This window comes from Panicum virgatum, chromosome 8K (assembly GCF_016808335.1).
Source record: "Panicum virgatum strain AP13 chromosome 8K, P.virgatum_v5, whole genome shotgun sequence".
NCBI lineage: Eukaryota > Viridiplantae > Streptophyta > Magnoliopsida > Poales > Poaceae > Panicum > Panicum virgatum.
Window position 1 is genome coordinate 3,678,788 of NC_053143.1, and position 23,739 is coordinate 3,702,526.

At 46.7% G+C, this 23,739-nt stretch overlaps 2 protein-coding genes and 1 long non-coding RNA gene across 3 annotated transcripts; 2 read left to right on the forward strand and 1 right to left on the reverse strand.

Moving 5' to 3' along the window:
* Positions 1-3,854: 3,854 nt before the first annotated feature.
* On the reverse strand, positions 3,855-5,184 carry LOC120643579. The gene is made up of 2 exons (XR_005663056.1): positions 4,615-5,184; positions 3,855-4,505 (listed from the first exon to the last, which is right to left on the reverse strand). It is a non-coding gene; the product is annotated as an uncharacterized LOC120643579 (long non-coding RNA).
* Positions 5,185-12,980: 7,796 nt separating this feature from the next.
* LOC120643580 (disease resistance protein RGA5-like) lies at positions 12,981-19,751 on the forward strand. The gene is made up of 2 exons (XM_039919975.1): positions 12,981-13,912; positions 17,543-19,751. The coding sequence occupies exons 1-2, from the start codon at positions 13,092-13,094 to the stop codon at positions 19,563-19,565; spliced, it is 2,844 nt and encodes a 947-aa protein (XP_039775909.1). The 5' UTR covers positions 12,981-13,091; the 3' UTR covers positions 19,566-19,751.
* A 2,108-nt stretch (positions 19,752-21,859) lies between these two features.
* LOC120643581 (sialyltransferase-like protein 2) lies at positions 21,860-23,454 on the forward strand. The gene has a single exon (XM_039919976.1). The coding sequence runs from the start codon at positions 21,924-21,926 to the stop codon at positions 23,130-23,132; it is 1,209 nt and encodes a 402-aa protein (XP_039775910.1). The 5' UTR covers positions 21,860-21,923; the 3' UTR covers positions 23,133-23,454.
* Positions 23,455-23,739: the final 285 nt, after the last annotated feature.

Here is a 23,739-nt window from a genome sequence, read left to right on the forward strand (position 1 = left end):
AATAATATAAGCGAAACAGCAGAAGGGCCAATGTGATCGAACATGACGCGATTACGTGTCGCATCAGGTGATGATGTGGCAAAACGTCACCTGAACCAAATGAGATTACAATTCTTCTGCAGTTGGGCCGGTCCATTTAATTATTTACTCCCTCCATACTGATAAAATAAGTTGTTTAGGACAAGATTTAAATCAAATTTTAAAAATATAAATCATGAATAACTCTCAAGTTGTTATACTAAAAAATGAGAAAATTATATGAATAGATTTATCTTAAAAAATACTTTCATAAATATATATATATTATTTTTTGACAAATATTTTTATAGAAAAAGAAGTCAAAGTTGTATTTTGGAAACTGTATCGCTGTTCAAACGACTTACTTTACTAGTATGGAGGGAGTATGTGCTACGGTGCTAGCTAAATAGGAGAAAGATTGTGTGCACACATATCGAAAAAGACAAATATGATGGCACCTTTATGCATTCAAATTCAAACTGAACTATAAGTACTAAATCGAGCATTCAAATTATATTTAAGTTGCATCATTATCTTTATTTGATAAGATTTTCAAATAAGACCACACTTGCCTATGTTTGAACAATATTTTTTAAAAATACATTTTTAATACTAAATAAATAATTTTAGATCACAAGAACAAATAATTTAACAACACGAACAAATAATAATGTTCGTGTGACACTTCAGGTGTCTAGCTATTAGAACATAAGGTTTTGTGTGCATTTTGTGAATTTATCCTTATGTGATAGTCAAAAATTTTCAATGCAAATTGAGGGCATATACGTAATTATGCAAAATTACTAGCCCCTTTTTGCAAAATGTTTTAACATAGGGACTATTTTCAAATTTATGAAGGGCTTTCTTGCAAATATGCTAGTAATCATTACTTTGGCAGCTTTGTTGCAAATAAGCCCTAAATTTATTGAATTTTACTACCAAAAAGGTATTTTCCTTATTTAATTCAAACTTTTGAAAATATTTCAAAATGCTTTGATCTAATGAAAATTTTCACAATATGAAAGTTGTAGGTCTTGAAAAACTGAACAACTTTCATTTTGGGCACTTTTTCATTTGAGCCCTAGATCAATGGCAAATTTTAGATTTCAGACAGGCCCCTGCACTTTTCTGTTTTTACAATCTAGTCCACCAGCCTTCTTCAACCTCCTGCCGGCTGGGAAGTCAGGGCAGGCCACCGCCGCCGCGGTATGCCCCGCCAGCCGGTTGCCCCTCGCCGCCCTGGCTGGCCACTCGTCGCCAGCAGCCCCTTCTGCTGGCCCGCGCGAGCTCGCCACACCGCATCCCCAGGGTTCCACCTCTATTTTTCCATCTCCAGCGAGCGCGCCGCCGCGGGAAGTCACCCCTCCACCCCTATTGGCCCTCCAGCCTCTCCACGCGTCAAGCATGCGCGCCGTCACACGTCAAACCACCTCTACCTGGCGCTTTTAGCCTCGCGCCACGCTGCCCCGACGCTTCCTTGCATGCCACCTTGCCGGCGCCCATGGAAAGTCAGCGCCGTTGCCAAATTCACTTCCTCGGCGAGTTTATCCCCTCCAAACGCCTTTCTCCGTGCTCATCCTTCCCTCAATTGGCTATAAATATCCCTGGACAAATCCCATCGCCTGCCAAACCCCACCGCACCCCACTCCCATTTCCGGCGACCCCAGTCCATCATCGATCTGTCCCCACCGCTCTTCCTCGACCACCCTGACCCTCTAGACAGCTTCACCGTGAGTCCCCAAAGCCCACCAGCCCCTCCTCTTTGTCAACCCTCCGCCGCCACCACCTTGCTCGTCGTAGCAGCATCGCTCCGGCCACCCGCGCCTCAACCAAAGCCACCAATAGATGCGCCTCAACCCCCTCTACCTCCCCGGCCCCTCGAACCTCGCCGCCGGCGACGAGCCTCGCCGGAATCGACGATCAAAGCCCTTCCCCAGCGCTGACCCCGGCCAGGGACTCGATTGCAAGGATTGCAATCTTTCCCGATGTCCTTTCTGCAAAAAGACCTTTATCCTTTTATTCTTTTTGCAGTGAACTTCAAAAATTCCTAGAAAAATGTAGAAAATTCAAAAAAATGCCAAACCAATTTTGTTATTTTCTTTGTAATTAGCTCTACAAGTTTGATGTTATGGGTTTGAGCTATTTTCTTTTTAATTTATTTCTAAAAATAAGAGTAGCATATAGCTCTTTTCATTTACAACTTTTGTTTCAAACCTATTTTATAAATAAGCCTTTGGTCATGTGTAATGTAAGACATGACCCACTCTACATAATTTTTGCAAATCCTTACCAAATTCTAGTTGTACTTTAAAAATTTCTTTTCGAATGTATTGCTTTTATACTTCAGGATTTTCTTTAAAAAAATCCTTTTTGTTGTTTATTTTGAAATAAAACTTCCTTTTCCATGATATTTTGTGAAGTTTGTTTTGTTCACTTTTACTCTATAGTGAAGGAAAGCTATACTCAAGCACCTCACTATATTTCCATGATATGTATTGCATTTCATATAGAAGTCACCCTGCTAGCAGACGGCACTTACGAGCTCACCCAGGAGCCAGACGGGGATTTTTCTTCTGAAGCTCAGGCAAATGTTATCGAACTAACAGAAGCTCCGAACTTTGATTCGAAAGAGCCAAATTTCACTGACCCTACAGACACCTCTACAGGCAAGCCCCGGTGCATAATCATATTATTTCAAATTATACAACTATTGTTATTATTTACCTGTGCATTTAAGTTGTTGGAGTTGAATGAAAACCCTAGTTGCATAATCTTAGGAACCTATTGATTGAACACTAGATCTGAGTTCGAGTTAGATGCTTTGCTAATAGGACCGGTAAAAGTCAAGTGATTGCATGTCACTCGCGAGCTTTATAGGAGTTGACTGTTTACCTTTTGCAATCACTATAAGGATCATTGGCGGATTTGTTGAAGTCCGTCTATATTGATAAACTTGATAAGGCCGCAGTGTGTGGTAGCGGTGGTTAAGCGTTTGAAAGTACTAGCCACATGCCATAAATATGGTACGCGGAAAGCCTAGTAACTGATCAGCCCGGCAAGTGAACATACCTTCCACTCTCTCTTAGAGATAGTAAGTTAAATTACATTGAAAGTTTATTTTATGTTGCAAAACAAACCACGGGTACAGAGAAGAGCGGTTCTCTGTAGTCGGGGAGAGTGGCGCTGATCCACGACCCGGAATGAGAAGCCAACGGTTGCTTGGGAGTGACTCGACGGTACTCCAAGCATGTGTGTTAGGTTTACCCTTGCAAGGTTGAAAATTCTGTTTAGAATCGCCCGTTTCTCACGGAAATTGAGACTGCTTGATCCCTTTGCCATATAGAGTAAGAAATGAAACATTTATGGTACTTAATCTTGTTGGATGCAAATATATCCTCTACCATGTTTGTGTAGATAGATGCTTATCTAGAATGGTTAATCCAACTAGAATCTGAAAGCTAAAACTGGAAAGTAAGGATCTACTCTTTGTTGCTTTTCAGCAAAAGAAACTCCAGAGCCTTTGTAAACCTTTCATGTCTAGTTAAAAGGGCTATGTTATACCCTTAGACAGGTCAGTCTTGTTGAGTATTAGTATACTCAGACTTGTTTTTAATAATATTTTCAGGAATGCTTTCCAATGACCAAAACACTAGTTCAACTTGGCCTAGTGAATTACCTGCTGGCTGGACGAAGGAATGGGAACCATCCACCAGTTATGGTTCGAATGAATGATGTCATGTTCGGACTTGTCATGATATCTATCCCACGACGGTTGTATATAGTCGTGTTTTACTTTCCGCTGCAGGACCTCTTCTTTATAGTTTGTAACATCCCAATTTTCATCAACAAAATAAAACTTAAGTATACTTCTCGATTATATAGTTAACTTGACCAACAATCTTCATTACAAGACCCGTGTCTCTATTCTATACGAAGGACTTTCCTAGGACTAATATAATTCACACAACCAACTTAATCATTGCCCTCCTTTATTTACTGAGCAACCTCCTAATCTCACCAAGATCATTTGTGCTACCCCAACCGAAAATACTTTACAGCAACCCATTCCTTTCAATGACCAGCCACATGCTTCTCTCCTTACACAAGAAGTCTATCTTCTTCCCTCACGCAAAAGCCTATCTTTTCCTTCCCTGTCCAGGAGCAACACATATGCACGCCCTCACTTTTCAGTAGCAAGAAACGCCATGACAGTACCTGCAACAAAGCTCACCAGTCCCATTCCATGAAAGCCTCGCGACCTCGCCATACATCGCAATAACTCACAGTCAACCGATAGCAGCACCTACCCGCAGTTACTTGTGAACCGACGAGGAGAAGCAATTGCACCGCCTCAGTGCACCGTCGAGCCTTTACCATCTAGTCATATCACCTTGCCCAAAGGAGAACGCCACGCTGCCGGACTCAGACGCGGGGCTGCCGACCATGAGAAGACCCGTCGTAAAAGAGCATGCCGGACTTGAGAAGACCTGAAACGACACCACGATGCGGTGAGCAGCAGCTCTGGCAAGTCCGCGTGCGTGCGTTCGATTCAAGGACCAGACACTCGCCGCAATCAACGCCGGAAGGGTGCCTCACCGTGGGTCACGTCGTCCTGCCGAGCGTCGGAAGTCGTGGACGCGTTGTGCGGTGGTCGTCGAGCATAGTACGCCGACCGAGATTTTTTTTTCTTCCGTGCGAACCGCCTTTGGCTGCCTATAAATCGAGCCGAGCTTCGCCGTTGTGCCCGCTCAACTCCCAGTCACTGCCGTTGCAGCACACAGCCAGGCCAAACCCTTCTTCTTCCTCTAGCCAAAGAACAGAGCACCGTCGATCTCCCTCCGCAGCTCGTCCCCAGCTCGATTAAGCTGCAGGTGAGCATGTCCCCAACACTAATCGCCTTCCTCTAGACTCAATTGAGCCCTTCTCCCACCTCCAGTAGCTTTCCTCGAGCTCCAGTCACCCATGGCCATGGCGCCTGAGCAGCACCCCTTCCCCGCGCTCCTCCCCAAAATCTTCCACCCGAGAGAGATGTGCCGTGGCCTGAGGATTATTTTCCCCCACCCCATGACCTCTCCTTTGCCCTCTAGAGGAACGGATTTGAGCCTCGAGCTCTGCCATGGCAGCTGCCAGGGAGAGGCACGAGCTCTCGGCCCCGACCTCCCTGTATTGTGTTCTGAACAGAAGCTATCTCTGGTGATTAAAGAATATGGCCCAAGCCTCTCACGTTAGGACCCAATAAATACCAATTCCAATCCCACACCACGCCTGCAGGAAGCCTAAAATGATAACAGCCCACGTGACCCAACCAACCACCGATTGTTAATTATTTTCGTAATTAATTTAATCATCAAACTTGTAAAATCAATTACTCCCACACAGTGACTCCGTTTAGTCCGATTCTTTTTCCTAAATTCATCTAAAATCAAACTCTATTTAATACAACTATATTTGTGTATTATATTGATGAATGTTTGCCTTGTATGTATGTTTGTTTGTGCACGACTCTGTCGAAATAGAATCGATTCCGGAGGAGAGTCCGGAGGAACCAGGAGACCAGGAAACCGCCGCCGCCGACACGTACGAAAGCGAAGGCAAGTCTCATCGATCTTTTACGTTGACCATGATTGATCCTAAGCGAGGTTAAATAAAACTTGTTAGACATAGGGATGACATGAGATGAAACACTGAGAGAATGAGAGAAACCACTGAATGAAGCCATATTGCATGTTGATTTACTACTCGACCTGCATATTATCAGATCTTGTTAAATGATGAAACTGGGTTGGTAATGAGATCAGGGCAGTACGGGATGTGTTGGTGCATGCGCTACCGTGGTGGTAGACATGCGACCGAGCTCTGTCGTGGTGACATCTCGAGTTTGGTTGGTTATGGTTGTGGCTGCCCTGATAAACCTTAAGGACCGGGTGTTGTGGTGCCATCTCACCTAACCTACTTTCAGTACGACCACATGAGCTTGTATGGGCAAGCCTTAGCCTAATCCCACTGGCTAACCTGGTAGTCGTCCGAGGTGGTTATGTTTGGGGTGAGACCTAGATTGGTCAAGACCCGGGAATTTGTGGGCGACTAGTCGGGATTGAGCCACGGCTGGGTGTCGGCTATGACAGAGCCGTCTCTGGACGGTGAGGTGCGTGTGGGTAAAACGTACAACCTCTGCAGAGTGTACAATCCATTCGAATGGTCAGTGTCCTCGGTTTGGACAGGTTACGGTGTGGACATCTCAACTAGATGAGCTACCTAGCCTATGAGATGGATGACTGGTTGGGTTACCTTTAATATTATATTTATTATTTATTCTAGTAGGTTAATGGACCTTTGCATGTTAATCTGTAACTCCCTCCCCGTAAGGGTGAGGTGGGACTTGCTGAGTACTTTCGTACTCAACCCTTATTGATTATTTTTTTTTCTCAGAGGATCCTGACTTTGTGCCTGAAGGTTACGAGTAGATCGTGTCCGCACCCAAGGTGATCGAGTGGAGCCATAATGGATGAAGAGCTAGTCCTGCATGTCGCTATGCTAGTTGTTATCCTATGGTTGTTCTGTGTAGCTTTGTGTTGTCACTTTACTCCTCATGTACGTGTTAAATAAAGCTCTGTATGACTCTGGACTCCACTTGATGTAACATGTATTATGCCGGAGACCTTATTCGGTAATTAATACATGGTTTAGCCTTGATCTTCGGGTCGGGGCGTTTCAGTTTGCTTCTATGAAACCTCTTCCTTTGAAATAAAACTGTAAAAGCTCAAATTTCGTCTTGCTAGCTTCGAAACTTTGATGTAAATTATACTCCTTATCTATGTGATGTAAAATATTGTGAAATTGTTGTATCTCTGACTCGTCTTCGTGTGCGGGATGTATACTTGTGTTACGATCCGATATCAAGGGGCTATATTGGGATTCTACCCGAAGGACCAATGACTATACTGGTTGAGGTGTGTTTAGGTGTTTAGTGCACTCGAATTGGTATATTTCAAACTGGTTCTGCCACAGTTCAATGAACAAAATATTACACATTGCGAATATTTGATTGTATAGGATAAATAATAAAAACTAAATATCATGAAGAAATAAGTCAATACTAAGGAAAAATTTAATCTACAAAGCAAACAAATAATTTAACATTGGGAACAATTAGTTATATAGAGATAAATAATTTTACATAAAGATAAATACATCCACATCGTAAAAAATATTTTTATAAGTATATACATGAGCTAAACAAATTAGCATATAAATATAAATTATTTCACACACCAATTTATGAATCTACAATACAAATAAATTAAATTGAGTATCACTCGCTCTTAAATGTGAACAAAGAGTACACTACACATGCAAGGATTGGATGGAGATGCCCTCCTGCCATCAAGACTCAAATCTCCCAATGATGTGGACACCCAAAGTTACTTTCTTTATTATCGTGATGATGATTCAACCCAAAACCATCAATCGTCTGTAAATAAATTCTGACTGGGAAGAGCATGGGGGATAAAGTCGCCATCCCGCTCCGGCTCACGAGCCCACACACAAAGGCCGCCAGTCATCGCACTACCAGACTAGTACGACCCCTCAAAGAAAAACCAGACTAGTACGAAAGAAGCCGAGGCTTCCGAGGAAAAGAAACCGAGGCTTCCGAGGAAGCAAGCACCGTCTGCAGAACCGAAATAAATGGAAAAAGTTATATTTAGCTCCCTGAACTATGGGCCGAGTTTACATTTTCATCTTGAACTCAAAAACCGGATATTTTACCCCCTCAAACTTGCAAAATCGGAAATAAGACCTCTCTAAGTGGTTTTTAGTTTTCCTCTTTTTCTTTTATATTTATTTGGATCAATATTTAAAAAATCATAATAAATCACAAAAAAATCATAAAATGAAAAACTAAATTTTGTTGGACTCCACGAGATTAGATCTATGCATTTAATATATTATAAGATATAACTTAGTAAAAATTGTATTTTTAATTGTAAATATATAATTTTCTATAATTAATTCATATATACATCTTCCTTTGTCAAATTATGATAAATTTTTATGGTGAGCTAATAATTATATTATTAATCTTCAGTAAAAAATTCATGGTCATTGGATCATTTATTTTTAACAAACTGAAGAGTCTGGTATAGCTTGGAATTAAACTCCTGAATCTATAACTCAGACATAGATGATCCAATGAGTATAAAATTTTTACTACAGCTCAATAATTTAATTATTATAGCACTATAAAAATTTCACCATAATTGAGGGACACAAAATGAAGATATGAATTAATATTACAAAAATATATATCTAAAATTAAAATAAAATTTTTATAAAATTTTATCATATCATATGTTTACTGCATAGACTTACTCATATGGAGTCCAATAAAATTTGATTTTCTATTTTATGATTTTTTTGCTATTTACTATAATGTTTCAAAGATTTATTTAAAATAAACATAAAAGAAAAATAGGAAAACCACTAGGAAAAACCACCCAGGGAGGTTATATGTCCGGTTTCACTAGTTCGAGGAGGCAAAATATCTGGTTTTCGAGTTTAAGGTGGAAAGTTAAACTCGGCCTATAATTCAGGGAGGTAAATAGGACTTTTTTCGAAATAAAATATAACCTGCGTGGAAGCAAAAGAATTGTTGGGCCAAAATTTTTTTACTGGACCGAATTAGAGCCAGCTATCCTCTCCATGGGATAAAAAAAACCCTAAACCCACCACCGGCTCCGGCGCCCGCCCACAGCCAGGGTTAAAAAAACCCACGGAACCGGTCCGGACTCCGGTTACCACGGTAACCGGTCTAACTGGTCCGGACCGGTTCCGGTTTGGGGCGGTTACAAACCGGCCCAAATTCAAATTTTAAATTTGAATTCCGAAAAATGGAAAAATCTAAAAATTTCCTAAAAATACTTCAAGTTGCGACGAATCTAATGGTGTCAAAAATTTTCAAATATTCATTCATTTGGTATAATTTGCGGGCATTTGAATTTAAACAAAAAAAATTGTGCATATAAAAGTATACAAATACAATGTAAAACATATTATACATTATATTAATGTAAAAGTAGTACAAAAGAGGGTTGGATGGTTCATTTAGGCTAAAAACATGTTATACAAAAATTCAAATTTTGAACTGGATTTTTTGTTCAACGGACCGGTTTCCACCCAAACCGGACCGGTTTACCGGTCAAACCGGTCGACTAACCGATGGAAACCGATTGAACTGGCGTCTATAGTTTGAAATTTGAATTTGATCGGTTTTTATCGGTTTCCGATCAAACCGGCCCGATTTACCGGACCCGAACCCGATGGTTTCTGGGGACCGGTCGGTAAATAAATCCCTGCCCACAGCCAGGGGTCGTGCGCCCTCCGCGTCGCTGCCACTGGTCGAGGGGCGAGTGGGGCCTTGCGGCGGCGCGGGGCGGAGGGGTGACGACGAGGAGAGTAGAGGTGCAAGCGGTGTCGGGTGGCATGTGGATGGGGTTGGTAGGAAGCAGGGTTCTCCTTTTCGTTTTTCGACCGAATCCCGCCATCCGGCGGAAACGGAATTTCGGGCGAAATTTCGCCAAATTTCGCTAATTCCGAACGAAAAGCGATTTTGAATTCGAAAACCGAAATTTTGTTTAATTCCGACCGAAATTTCGGTTATATTGACCGAAATTTTGGTGAATTTGACCGAAATTTCGTTTTTGTGGACCGGAAAATGATGCAAATTAACATAAAATGATGTTACTGTACTGTATATATGGAAAAATTGAAAATTTTGGCAAAATTTCCCCTGATTATGTGTATATTGACAGTTTATAATGCATAACATATATATAACTCCACAAAACAATGACAAATACATTATTTAACACATAACTCATGTCCAAAGTCCACACATACAACGCAATACATCCCAAGTCCATTAGAATTATTACACATAACTCATGTCCAAAGTCTACACATACAACGCAATATATCCAAAGTCCATTAGAATTATTACAATCCAAAGATACAACAGAGGTAAAGGCATAGTCCAGAATAATCCATGTAACATATTCTCTGCATTTAAATATTTATGTGAAATGAATTGAATAAGTAGAGGAAGAAAATGTATAGATAAATTCTGTTGGTAGGATAAGTACATGCACTCTTCAGTCCTCAAATCTCTCTCCCGGTGATCCCTCATACGGCTCGTCTGTTGGTGGCAAATACACGTACGTAGATGGGTGATATTGCAACTGTGGAGCTCCATATGGTAGGTAGCCGTGATAATCCAAATAAGACAATGCTGCAACTGCCTGCGGAAGTGGCGGGTTCTCCACCCCTGGTGGTGGCCACAGAAAGCCCCCTGCAGGGGGAGAAGTACTGTACGGGTTGTAGTACTGACCACTGGAGGCAGAGTTCGAACTATCTTCATCATATGCAAGTGGGGTCTGTCGACCATATCGACGTGTCGATGTTGTTTGTTGTGGTGAAGTAGGTGCTCCATGATCTGTATCTTGTGTTGCATGGGTGAAGTCCTCCTCCCCAGTGAACCTTATAGTAGGAGCTATACGATAACCTGAAGTATCAGCTCTTCCACCCTCGTCGCCATCACTATCACCACTGTCGTTGCCATCATTACCATCACCTTCACTGCCATCATTGCCATCACCTTCACTGCTACTGGAATCATCATCATCATCATCATCATCATGACCGAGTTACGCATAGGCCCCGTCCACGAATCACATATGATCGTGACTCCACATTCATCCCACTCGTTCTTCCACTTCTCTATCTCTTTCTCTATCTCCTTCACATTCTCATCCAAATATTTTCCATCTATCTCCCTCCCTGATGGTATTTTGATTCCAACACCTGCGGTCATAGAAGAGAAAGCATTAAGATCACAATGAGTGATATGTAATGTAACTAAAAATAGATATTGTTACCTTGTTTCTGGGTCTCTATGATCGCAGCCTTAAAGTATGGGTCATCGACTTCCGGCCGGGAATACCGACAGCATGGCACGCCTTCGCCCATGCCCTCCCTAGAAGCTCTTTTGATGTCCTCCCCTTGACAGTCCATGGGCCGGTATCAATCCTTTGCTGCCGTGGAGCACTGCTCAACCCTAGATGGTAGTCCCTAACCCTCTCGGGGACTTGTGACTGGCTCCTTCTGAACATCGAAGGCAGCGGTCCACCACTCCCTCGATCAGGATGACTACTACATCCTGATCCGCCACCCCTCTCATATCGTGGCCCAGCTTGCTGCATAAATTCATACTGTTGGCGGGACTGGTGTAAGGCCGCATTTAGTTCTGCATCCTCGTCGAGCCCCTGGCCTCCCTCCTCCTCTAGGTCAATGTGCGGCCCCCTTGCACCTTGGTCCCTCAGCAGCTTTTCTCGGGCCCTTGCTTTAGCTCTAGCCTTGTTCCTGTCCAACTGCTCACTAAAGAAGGCCTTAACTTCGGCTGGAACCGAAGGGCAGTTCTTCACATCTTTCCCCCTATGTGCCAAATGCTCTTTGAACCGTGTTGCTCCTCCCCCACTCTTCTCCTCCCTGCAATACTTGCATTTGAAACCACCCCTGACCTTTTGGCCATGCTCCCACACTACGTCTGGCATTGTCCTACAATTACAGAAAAATAGCAAGATGTAAGTTCATGAATAACACATGAAGTAGCAACTCGTGTTCTTTTTTATGAATACCTACTAACAATCCATTAATATCACATAAACTAACAATTCATTAAAACTACAAATTCATACATATCAACTAACATGAAAAAATTCATACATATCAACTAACTGATTTTTTTCTATGCTTTCTATGTCACATGGTCTCTAGAATCTCAAATCAACTAACTTAGATCGACATCAACAAGCATCAACATAAAAAAAAACCTTCTCATACCTTAGTTCCCGGAGCCGAGGCGAAATCCGGTCGGTTTCACTGGTTTTCCGCCGGTATTACACCGAAATCCGCTCGGATTACGGCGCCTTTCCGGCAGCGCATCCAGGGAACGGGATCCGCCCCTTCCCGCCCGGATTTCTGCCCCTTTCCGCCGAGATTTCGGTGGGGGGCGGCGAAAATCGCCGGCGGCGGCGGAGGGGACCAGAGAGGTGACCGTGGAGGGGAAAAAAGATACTAGGCGCGTCGGGGGGTGAGGACTGAGGAGGAGATAAGGTTAAGCGTGTTAACGGGTTAACGGGTCCACTCATCGTTAACGGGTCCGAAACCGTTTTGTGATTTTAACCAACCAAATCAACTTATATTTGGACTATTTCAAGTGCTACTCGCTCAAAAAAACACCTAGTTTTTTATCATATTTTTTATAAATTTTTTTTGAATTTTTGAATTTCGAAACGAAATTCACCGAAAAATACCGAAATTTCACTTCCCGGTAACTAGCGGAAACGAAATTTTCACTGAAATTTCGCCGAAATTTCGCCGAAAATGTAAACCTTGGTAGGAAGGGCCAAAGGGTGGAAAGCTGGATTTTCAGTCCCTTTTAGCTACTCTTTAAGAACTAATAGACTAAAGATTTTAATCCCTCTTTTTAGTTCTTGTGTTTGGCAGCTAGGATTAAAGGAGCCTTTAAAATATCTTCAGCAGATTACTCATCCTCTTTCCTAATAAAAAAATATATTTTTTTTGAAAATACAAGGTGCTCCAACAGATTACCAATTCCATCACCAGTATCTATTTTTTTTTCTTTTTTTAATCGCCAAACACACATCTTCTTGCTTAAATGTAGGAAATTCTTCTGCCCATCCTATTATAGAGGGGCCGGCAGTGGGTCAAAATTCAGCGGTTGATCACGTGGGAGTGGGACAGCAGGCATAGGTCCCACCCATGGGGACGCAGCGCAGGCGTGTCCGCGTGTGATGCTCTGATTTTTTTACTCTGTCCCCAAATCGATACCAGTGACATCGCAATCTTGGCCATCCGCCACTTAACGACGTACTCATAAGTAAATGGACGATGCTACCTACCTCCGATGACTTCCCTAATCCCTGCATCATAGTAGAAGGAGAGAGCCACAGCCAAGAGCCAAAGAAAGAGAGGGGAAACGGAAGCCACCAGATCCCATGGCTGCGGCGGTGCTGGAGAGCGCGTCAACTGGGGTGATGAACTCGGTCATGGAGAAGCTGGCTGCTCTAATGGGGGAGCAGTACGAGCAGCACAAGGCCGTCCGGAGGGACGTGGCCTTCCTCATGGACGAGCTCGGCAGCATGAACGCGGTCCTCAAGAAGCTCGCCGGCATGGAGGAGCTCGACCCGCAGACGATGGAGTGGAGGAACCAAGTGATGGCCACGGCGTTCGACGTCGAGGACTCCATCGACGACTTCACGCACCAGGTCGGTGACGGTGTCGGCGCCGGCGATGCTGGCTTCGTCGCCAAGATCCGCCAGTACGTCAACGACCTGAGGGTGCGCCACCGTTTCAACAAGCAGATCCAGGAGCTCAAGAGTCGGGTGATCGAGGTGAGCGAGCGCCGGAAGAGGTACAAGGTAGACGATGGAGGCTCCCCTACCTCCAGCTGCGTAGCGATCGACCCTCGGATGGCCGCGCTGTATGCGGAGGCAGCCAACCTTGTCGGCATCGATGCTCCGATGGATGAAATCATCAGGTTGCTGAACGATGGTGGCGATGCACCGGGATGGCGGTGCCTGAGAGTGGTGGCCATTGTTGGGTTCGGAGGCCTTGGCAAAACAACAGTTGCAAATGAGGTGTACCGTAGGCTTGGCGGGCAGTACAGCTTCAAGGCTTTCGTATCAGTGTCCCAAAGGCCCGATCTGGTGAAGCTTCTTAGTAGGATCGTCGACAAGGTTGGGATGCCACAGCTGAATCATACCAACGAAGTGGAGGATCTCATTGAGAACGTCAGGGAGTTCCTAAAGGACAAAAGGTGTGCTCTTTTATACTAAACCGTTTCCATCCTATGCTAATACTACTGCATCAGATGCGCTAGATGCAAGCGTGTTGGTTGGCGAACCCACAAATATGTTAATCTTTTAGAGCAACTCCAAGAGATTAGCCAAATTATTTTGTAAAAATAAATTTATCTATTATTAAATAAAAAAACATCTCTAATAGACTCTGTAAATGACTCCAAATTTAGTGGCTTTTCATCCCACCTCATTCCCTCTCTATTTTTAGATAACCTACCTCACTAGCCATCCATACATTGTCTGTTGGAGTACTCTATTATTTATTTGTTAAATCTACTTTTAAGAGTAGCTAAATCAGTAAATTTGGCTAGTCTTTTTGGCTAATCTCTTGGACTGTAAAAAATGACATACTTGCCGGCTCACTGGTAACCCCATCACTTGCCTCCACACTGGACAGCAAGCATACATCCAGGTCGTGTGAAAAACGTGCACGGTCGCTAAAAAAAATACCATTGAACATCAAGAATATGTTGGGCATTGAATTTCTAGGATCCTACCTGGCTTATGTTTTTTTTTCTCAGACTAAGGGTCCAAGTTTCAAATAGATTTAAACTTACATTCGTTGAAAATCAGTTTAAACTCAAGACTTTATTTGGGAAATGCAGAAAAAATATGTATTCATCTCACCTTATTAGGATTCCAAGGTTGTTGAGCCAAGTATTAGTTTTGCCAACATTAAACATTAGAGGCACATAAAAAAGATCTTTACATAACCCAGTTCATGACAGATCAAACTAATGCGAAAAATAATAGATATTGTACCAGCGTTAGCGGTAGAAGCAGCCATTAACGGCTCTTGAGTTGATGACGCTCGAACCGTAGAGGAAGTAGGTGTTCTTGTCGATGTAGATGCATGGCGGTCCTTCTGGTTGCCAATGACACTGCCATTGAGGACTTGGCCTTCCAAACCTCTCCAGTGCCCTTAGCGATCAGACTTTGTGGCTAGGGTTTTTGTGAATGACGTGATTAAAGTGCTAACCACAATTTTATATTTATAGGCATTGTGGGGCTGGGGCCAGCCTATGGAAACAGGACTAATGGGCCTGCTGATCACAACCCATTAGGATTTTGTCATTAAGTTTCCTTAATCATATTTAGATGGTTTAAATGCTTTCCTTAACAGTGAAGATCACATTTTTATCTTAACAGAAATATTTCCAACACCAAGGACTGGTTCAAGTTGAATAGAATTAATTATTGTACGAGTAAAATGCACTGAGGGTCTTTAAACTAGTCGACATGTTCTGTTTAGATCCATGAACTTTGAAAATGCATTTTTAGGTCCACGATCTATTCAAATGTGTCACTTGATGTCTAAAACGCCTCTGACCAGCATTGACTGCCTACGTGGACTGCCACGTCCGATCCAACGTGGCTGTTGGCCGCCACGCTGGCTCCGCTGGCTCGCCCCCTTCTCCCTGGAGGTCCCTTCTTCGCTGGCGGCGGCGGCAGGCGGGCGGCGCGACGAGCGGCCGGCGCGGCGCTGCGGGCGGCCAGGGTGGGGGCAGCTGGCGCGGAGGCGGAGGAGCCACACGGTGCGGCGCGGTGCGGAGGCTGCGGAGCAGGGGCGGCCAGCAGAGCGCGCGACAACGGTGGAGGGCTCGAGCTCAGTCGCTCCCTCTCCTCAGTGCGCCTGCGAGCTGCGGTGGCCTCCGTCCTCCTCCCTTCTCCGGCATTCCCTCCTCCAACCACGCACACCACTGGGCCGTGCCGCCATCCCCTACTCCCTCCACCGCGTGCGCCACGGCCCTGCGCCACCCGCATCATCGGGGCCGTGGGCGAGCTCCAGCCCCGACGTGGGCAGTGAGCGGCTCGGCGCGAACCCGAGCTGCTCGCAGAGCTCTGGCGGCACCGGGCAGAGCTTCCTCCCCCTTTTCCGTCTCCCTCGTGCGCGGCCGTGGCGTCGCGCCGAGCAGCGGCGGCGACCTGCTATGCGCAGGGCCATGGCGGCGAGCTGCTGTGCGCGGTGGCCATGGCGGCGACGGCCTGATCCGTGCAGGGCCGTGGCGTACGCGAGCGCGCCGCCGGCGCTCGCGGCGTGTAGTGGTATGGCGCTCCTACACGATCTCCTTCCACTTGCGCACGACTAGGACGAGCTAGAGCTCGAGCAGAGCTCTGCAGCGGCGGCGCCGACGGCCATGGTGGACAAGCCCGCGATGGCACGTGGCCCAGCGGCTACGGCCTCAAATTGACCACGCAAATGGCACGGACATGCTCAGAGGCTAACCCCAAAGCAGCACAGCACGACAGCAAGGCCCCAAATCGACTGGAGCACGGTCGACAACGACGGAGATGGCGGCCGAAAGCTGAACGTCAATGAGCTTCATGTTCCGGCCAACCTGCTGCACAAATCGACCAACGGTCAAGCCAGAGAGCACTACAGCATCAAGGCGAGCATGAGACAAAATCAAGGAGGAAGAGAACGCGGGCGGAGAAAGCTGGCCACGGCAAGGCGGTCCGCGGCGGTGCGCCGGCCGGCCGCGAGGAAGAACGGGGCGGGTGAGCGGCTACGGTACTATGGGGCGCAATTGAGCGGTGCAAGAGGTGCACAAGGATGAGGCGAACACATTGACACAGCCAATTTGGATGGAGGGTGAACGGAGTGGCTGGATTATGCCGGCGCAGTGGAGCTGTGCGGCGGTGACAGAGAGAGGGAAATTGGGCAGGATAGCCGGCGGCAGGGTTAAAAACAGCGTGGGCGAGCTTCCAGGCGCGCCCGCTCCAGCTTGAGCTCGGCCATGCGTGCAGCTGCGTGGCGTGCGCCAGCAAGGCCGAGGTTGATGGAGACGCCGACGTCCAAGAGGACGGCGAGGCTGCGAACGCGCGCGATGGAGCTAGGCTCGGCCGCCGGTGCGCGCGGGGGAGCTCCGGCCGGCCGCCGAGGGCTCGGGCGCAGGCGAGCTCTGCCTGGCTGCTGCGAGCGTGCGTGCCGAGGAGCTCCGCCACGTCCGCTGTGGGCGCAAGCAAGCTCCGCCCAGCCGGTGCGAGCGCGCTCCGGGGGAGCTCCCCGCCATGTGGCTCCTCCGCTTCCGCGCCGGCTGCCCCCGCCCTGGCCGCCCGCAGCGCCACCCGCCCGCCGCCGCAGCACCGGCCACCCACCCCGCCTCGCGCGGACCCAGCCGGTGAGTCGGAGCATGAAGGGGAGAAGGAGGCGAGTCAGCGGAGCCAGCGTGGCGGCCAACGGCCACGTTGGATCGGACGTGGCAGTCCACATAGGCAGTCAACGCTGGTCAGAGGCATTTTGGACCTCAAGTGACACACTTGAATAGATCGTGGACCTAAAAATGCATTTTCGAAGTTCATGGACCTAAACAGAACAGGTCGACTAGTTTAAGGACCCCCAGTGCATTTTACTCTTATTGTACTGACTAGTGTCGTATAAATATTCATGTGGAAATGCCTCAACGAGAATTGACCTCAGGTAACGTTTGCCATATTTTTTGGACTTAGGCCCCTACATTTTTGAAAGCCTGTTTAATTTCCCTCTTTACTTTGGAGACTGATGGGTCTAGGTAACTCCGTCTAATTTAGCAGATACTTTCAATTGCATTTTTTTCACTTCTTTTAAATTTATGAAAATATTGCAGATACCTTTTCGTGATTGATGATATATGGGATGCATCAGTATGGGAAATTCTTCGATGTGCATTTCCGGATAATGAAGAAGGGAGCAAAGTAATCACAACCACACGAATTGAGACAGTGGCTAAGGCATGTTGCACCTATCGACGTGAGTTCATTTACAGGATGGAACCACTTGACGATCAAAACTCAGCAAGATTATTTTATAGTAGAGTCGGATATGTTTGTGCCCAGCCACTTATAGAGATTGCAAATGAAATTTTACAAAAATGTGGTGGTCTCCCACTAGCCATTATAAGCATTGCCAGCTTATTGGCTAGTCTGCCAGCCAGATCAAGGGAGCAATGGAAGTTTGTGTGCGGTTCCCTGAGCTCAAATTTGAGAACAAATCCAACTTTAGAGGGGATGAGACAAGTACTGAAACTCAGCTACAACAATCTTCCTCCCCATCTTAAAACATGCTTGTTATATATTGGTGTGTATCCAGAGGATCACTCCATTGAAAAGGAAGATCTGGTGAGGCTATGGGTTGCTGAAGGTTTTGTCAGTAAATTGCATGATCAAGATGCAGAGGAAGTCGCTGGAAGTTATTTCAATGAACTAATCAACAGGAGCATGATTGAACCTACATACATCGATCACAACGGTGAGGTGTGGAGATGCAAAGTACATGACATGATGCTTGATCTGATCAGAATGAAGTCAGAAGAAGAGAGCTTCTTGAGGGTGGTGGACAGTGTACATGACATAAGCACATCACTGCAGACCAGGGCTCGTAGGCTTTCCCTTCACTTGGATTTTACAGCAGATCAAGAGACAAAAGCCGCAGCAAGCTTAAGCGTGTCACATATACGATCGTTTGTTCTGTTTGGCAACACCTATTTCATACCTCCTCTTTCTGAATTCAAGTACATCAGAGTCCTGAATCTGAAAAACCGGAGCGGTGATGGGGACGATACTATTGATCTGACGCCAATCGCCAGACTATATCAGCTAAGGTATCTTAATGTTAGAAGGGAAGCACGGCTACCAGCCCAAATTAGGACCCTGAAACGTTTGGAGACACTGGACCTGTATAAGCTTGACGGTGATGTGCCGTCAGATATCGTTCATTTGCGTTGCTTGGTGCACCTGCTTATTCCTGACGGTAAAAGGCTGCCTGATGGAATCTGCGCAATGAAGTCCCTGCATACTCTACGGCACTTCGATTTGGCCATGAACTCGGTGGATAATTATAAGGGCCTTGGCGAGCTAACCAACCTTAGGGATCTGAGGATCTCATGCACTGGCAGAGTCCCTCAGCAGGGAATCAGGGACACCTTGTGGTCTTCTATAGGCAAGCTTATCAGCTGCAAAATGAGGGCTCTGATTTTTCCTCCCTATCCTCTCGACCTGCCTCCTCCGGTTACTGAATCAGATGGTCTGACCATTTCTCAAGCTGAGGGAGATCTTGAGATACTCGAGCTTTCCTCGACCATGTTTTCCCAGGTTCCAAGCTGGATTGACCAACACCATAAGCTCTCCAAGTTGGCACTTTCAGTTAACATGCTGAAGCAGGATGGCGTCGATTTGCTCGCTCAGCTGCCTAACCTCTACCACCTGGAGTTGAACATCCGGAAATCCCTGAAAGAAAGAATCCTGCTCCGCGGCGGCTCTGTGGCATTCCCAGTTCTCAGGTACCTGCAGCTCTCTTGCTTCGGGCCGTGGCTCCGCTTCGAGGCGGGGTCCATGCCCAACCTCCGAGCGCTCAAGCTCAACCAACATGGCCGCGGACTAGAGCGCTACGGCCCCTCCATGCTCGAAGGCATGGCGCACCTGCCGAGACTCAAGCAGGTCCATGTCGTGATCGCCAATGGTTTCGGTAACGGCGCTGCAAGGCCGGGTGTCACGGCTGCCGATGCCGAGGCTGCTTACAGGAATGCCCTCAGCATGCACCCAGGGCATCAGAGCATCGAGATCAACGTTATCCTTTTCTGTCTAGTGTTGACGCCCCCTGCTTTCCTCTACGATTCTGACGACGGGCAGTAACTGAGGGTACTGTAGGATGTAATCGGATCGGACGGATATTACTGATATCGTATTTATTTTTATATTTGTGTTCGAATACAGAGTCGGATACGGATACTGTTAGTTTTTGCCGGATAAAATTATAATGGATATCAACATCATAAAAATGTAACTTTTGAGCATTTGGGTACGGATCGCTTATGGATATTGGATACTTGGAATTGGATACAGACGGATAAAAACTCTTTCAGGCCGAATCGAATTCGAATACGGTCGAAAAATATCCATATCATTTACATCCCTAGGTACTGTACCTGCATACTCGGTTTTGCTTTTGTCTAGCTGCTCGGTTTCTTCGGTCTCTTCGTTTTGATTGATCTATTTTTGTGGCCAGGCACGTTCACTGATCTTGGATGCTGTTTCAGGTAGGTTCACAAAATGATACTATGCGAGGCATGCGAAGCCTGCATCCATGTTGAATTTCAGGTATTAGTCTCCTGTCCCATGGCAAACTTTTGGATGAAACACATAAAAGGACAGCAATAGAACTATCGAAGTGGCCTCGGAATGTTCCTGCCGATGACCAATGGAGCCTATTTGATGAATTTGAAGTGGCAAATTTAGATACTTTGATTGATTGGATCGACCTGTGTGGTTTACATTTTAAAATTCTAGCTTCACACGCCTTTTTCTGCAGGATTTGCACGTAGCATCAAATAAAACAGAAGAATAGCGTGGATCCTATTGAGAACCTACGGAACGTGTGAAAGTTGTGAATGGGAAAAATTAATCTGTGTTCTTTTCGATTGGTAACTTCTACAAAAACCATGTGGAAAAATTCTGAGCACAAACCAAGTTACTGCCAATACTCAATTAAAATCTAATGGAAAAATAAGAAGAAAATAATACAATATATAGATTATTATTATTATCCTATATTGCAAATTTATATAGGAGAAAACTCCGAAAGGAAAAACTCAATGAGAGGAAATTCTCTATGTGGCACTAAATGAAAATCAGGGCCCTCATATGGCACTGAAAATTTTTCCAAACTTATTTGATACTGAAATTTATCTCGGTCCCTTTCTTGACATTGCTGTCAGATTTGTTGGGAACTTTTATCAAGTTCACTTTAACGCCTCAACGCTAAATATGGCTATGTTCTACTCGCATGCTGAGTAAAACATGCTGTCGAACCAAATCCGCTTAAGTTTTTATCCTCGGCTCGCTTAAGAGGGTTAATCCGAGATTGGAATGCATTTGTCACTTAGGTTTATACATTGGTGAAGCTCACCATCAGCTAATGAGGTGGGATAACTTCCACACATATTATATCACTCACACATGGACCGCTAGAGGGCTCAAATTTATCCTAGATTTAGATATCTGCCCTAACACTGGCAGCTTGACCTGAATACATGATGATGCCTTGCATTTTTTTTTTGAACAAAATCTTGCATCACGAACTGAGACAGGGGAGAAGAGACGAGACGCTCCTCTGGTTTCCCGCTACTCATCCCAAGTCCCAACCTTGGTGAGTGCTTTCGTGTTTCCGGGTGTTCCTCTAATCACGGGTCCTGGTAAAAAGTTCCTCTAACCTTGGGGGGTACTTGGAAAGAGTACATAAACAGAGTTAGGACACAGGTACTGCCACTTTTTTGAGTTAGTACTGCGAAAGTTTTTTTAGCAAATTTGTGCCTCTCTTTCTTCAGCTCCTCTTAACGTCAAACTTAGACCCTGCTGAGTTCGCGAAAACGTTTGTATCAAATAAAAATAAATTATGCTATAGTATTAAAATTCAAACTTTTTTCAAACGAAACACAACCTTACAGAAGAAATTTGATCAAGCAATGATAGGATCGTTGCTGATACATTTTGTGTGCACATTTCTGGTGCACATATATATCAATGGTATAAGAACTGACTAGACGAGGGTGACATACTGACATGGATCACCGACGCCGCTAGTTGTTGTGCAACAGTGCAAGTGAACGACCGGACCAAGAAAAAAAAATATTGTTTTGAATTCAACACCGATGAAGAAAAATTATGCATCTCGAAAAGAAATATTACTGACGCTAATCGAGAATGCTTCGCAACCAAAGCAACCAACCATCGCTAATCAGCTATAGCTCCATTTACCGGCGAGCCACCCACCCAGACACTGACACATTGGACTCACACTACTATGGGGCCACATGTCAGTGAGAGCTTTCGCTGGGCCAGCCCGAGTCGCTGGGTCCCGCCTCACAGGCTCCCACCATTTCTCTCCCGACCCAGCGTCCCATCCCATCCCACTCACCTTGCCGGCGGCTCCAGCTCAGCCAGCCTCCGCCTACTAATAATGGCCGCCGGATCTCGCCGCCCGCGGCGACGGAGATGAAGCGCCGCCACCTCCCCCCGGTCCTCGTCCTCCTCGCGCTCTCGCTCCTCGCCATCCCCTACCGCCGCCGCCTGCTCCTCCCCCGCGGCCCGTCCCAGCACCACGCCGGCGGCGGCGGCGGCGGCGGCGGCGACGCGCTCCTCCGCCGGCTCGCGGCCGCCGACGCCGGCGGGGACCAGGTCCTCGCCGAGGCGGCCGCGCTGCTCGCCAACGCCTCGGTGACCTCCTTCCCCAGCATCGCCAGCCGCTACCGCCTCCTCTACCTCCGCCTCCCGCACCGCGGCGGCAACGGCACCGCGGCCCCGCGGCAGCGGGCCGTGTCCCGCCTCCGCGTCCCCTTCGTGACGGTCCCCGACGACGGCCCCCTCCTCGCCGCCTTCCGCGCCTCCCTCCGCTCTTTCCTCCTCGCGCGCCGTCCCCGTCGCCGTGACACCAATGTCGCCGCCGTCATGGGCGACCTCGCGGGCGGCCTGCTCGGCCGCCCGCGGCGGGAGCGGTTCCCCACCTGCGCCGTCGTCGGCAACAGCGGCATCCTCCTCGGCTCCGGCCGGGGCGCGCAGATCGACGCGCACCACCTCGTCGTCCGCCTCAACAACGCCCGCGTCGCGGGCTACGCCGCCGACGTCGGCGCCAGGACCTCGCTCTCCTTCGTCAACTCCAACATCCTCCACTACTGCGCCGTCCGCTCCGCCGTCGCCGCCGGCGGCTGCGCCTGCCACCCCTACGGCCGCGCCGTCCCCATGGCCATGTACGTCTGCCAGCCGGCGCACCTCCTCGACGCGCTCATCTGCAACGCCACCGCCACGCCGGCCTCCCCGTTCCCGCTGCTCGTCACCGACGCGCGCCTCGACGCCCTCACGGCGCGCATCGCCAAGTACTACTCGCTGCGCCGGTTCGTGGCGGCGACCGGCGAGCCGGCGAGCAACTGGACCCGGAGGCACGACGAGAGGTACTTCCACTACTCGTCGGGGCTGCAGGCGGTGGTGATGGCGCTGGGGGTCTGCGACGAGGTGAGCCTGTTCGGGTTCGGGAAGGCGGCGGGGGCCAAGCACCATTACCACACCAACCAGAAGAAGGAGCTCGACCTGCACGACTACGAGGCCGAATACCAGTTCTACCGCGACCTCCAGGCGCGGCCGGAGACGGTGCCGTTCCTCGACGAGGCGCCGGGCTTCAAGGTGCCGCCGGTGAAGCTGTACTGGTGAGTGGTGACCGGTGAAGTCAGCAACGTGCAATTCCTACTTGTACAATTTTTTTTTTTACGATTTGGCAGGTGATCATACATAGAGAAACGAAATGTGTACATTATGACAATTGAAACTTGAAAGAGAATGAGAGGTTGGGGAGCTTGTAGAGGTGAAAATGCAGCTCAATTTTGTGTTGATCATACAATTGTACACTTGATTTATTCATGACTACATGGGTAAATACTTCAGAAATAGAACATGACAATTTTGGCAATGGAAATGCAATGAACCTGGTTGATGTACTAGATTTGGAATTTGTAGAACTGACAGTGAAGCTGCATTGGTGGTTGTTTCTGTTATGCATTATTGTGTTTGTTGTACAATTCTTGACCGATAGAGATGTTTTAAGCTGAAGAAAACAATTGCAAACTATGGGCAAAGGGTAAGACAATCTGACATTGAGGTTTCTGATTGGGAAATATAGTTCAAGTTTTTCAGTTGAAAGGTGAGGAGAAACGGTACTCTTTTATCGTCCAGATGATTCAAATTGTTTGTAATTGTTGACATTACATTTTTGTTGTAAAATTGTCGTACATGATCAAAACATTCAGACAAATATGGAGAT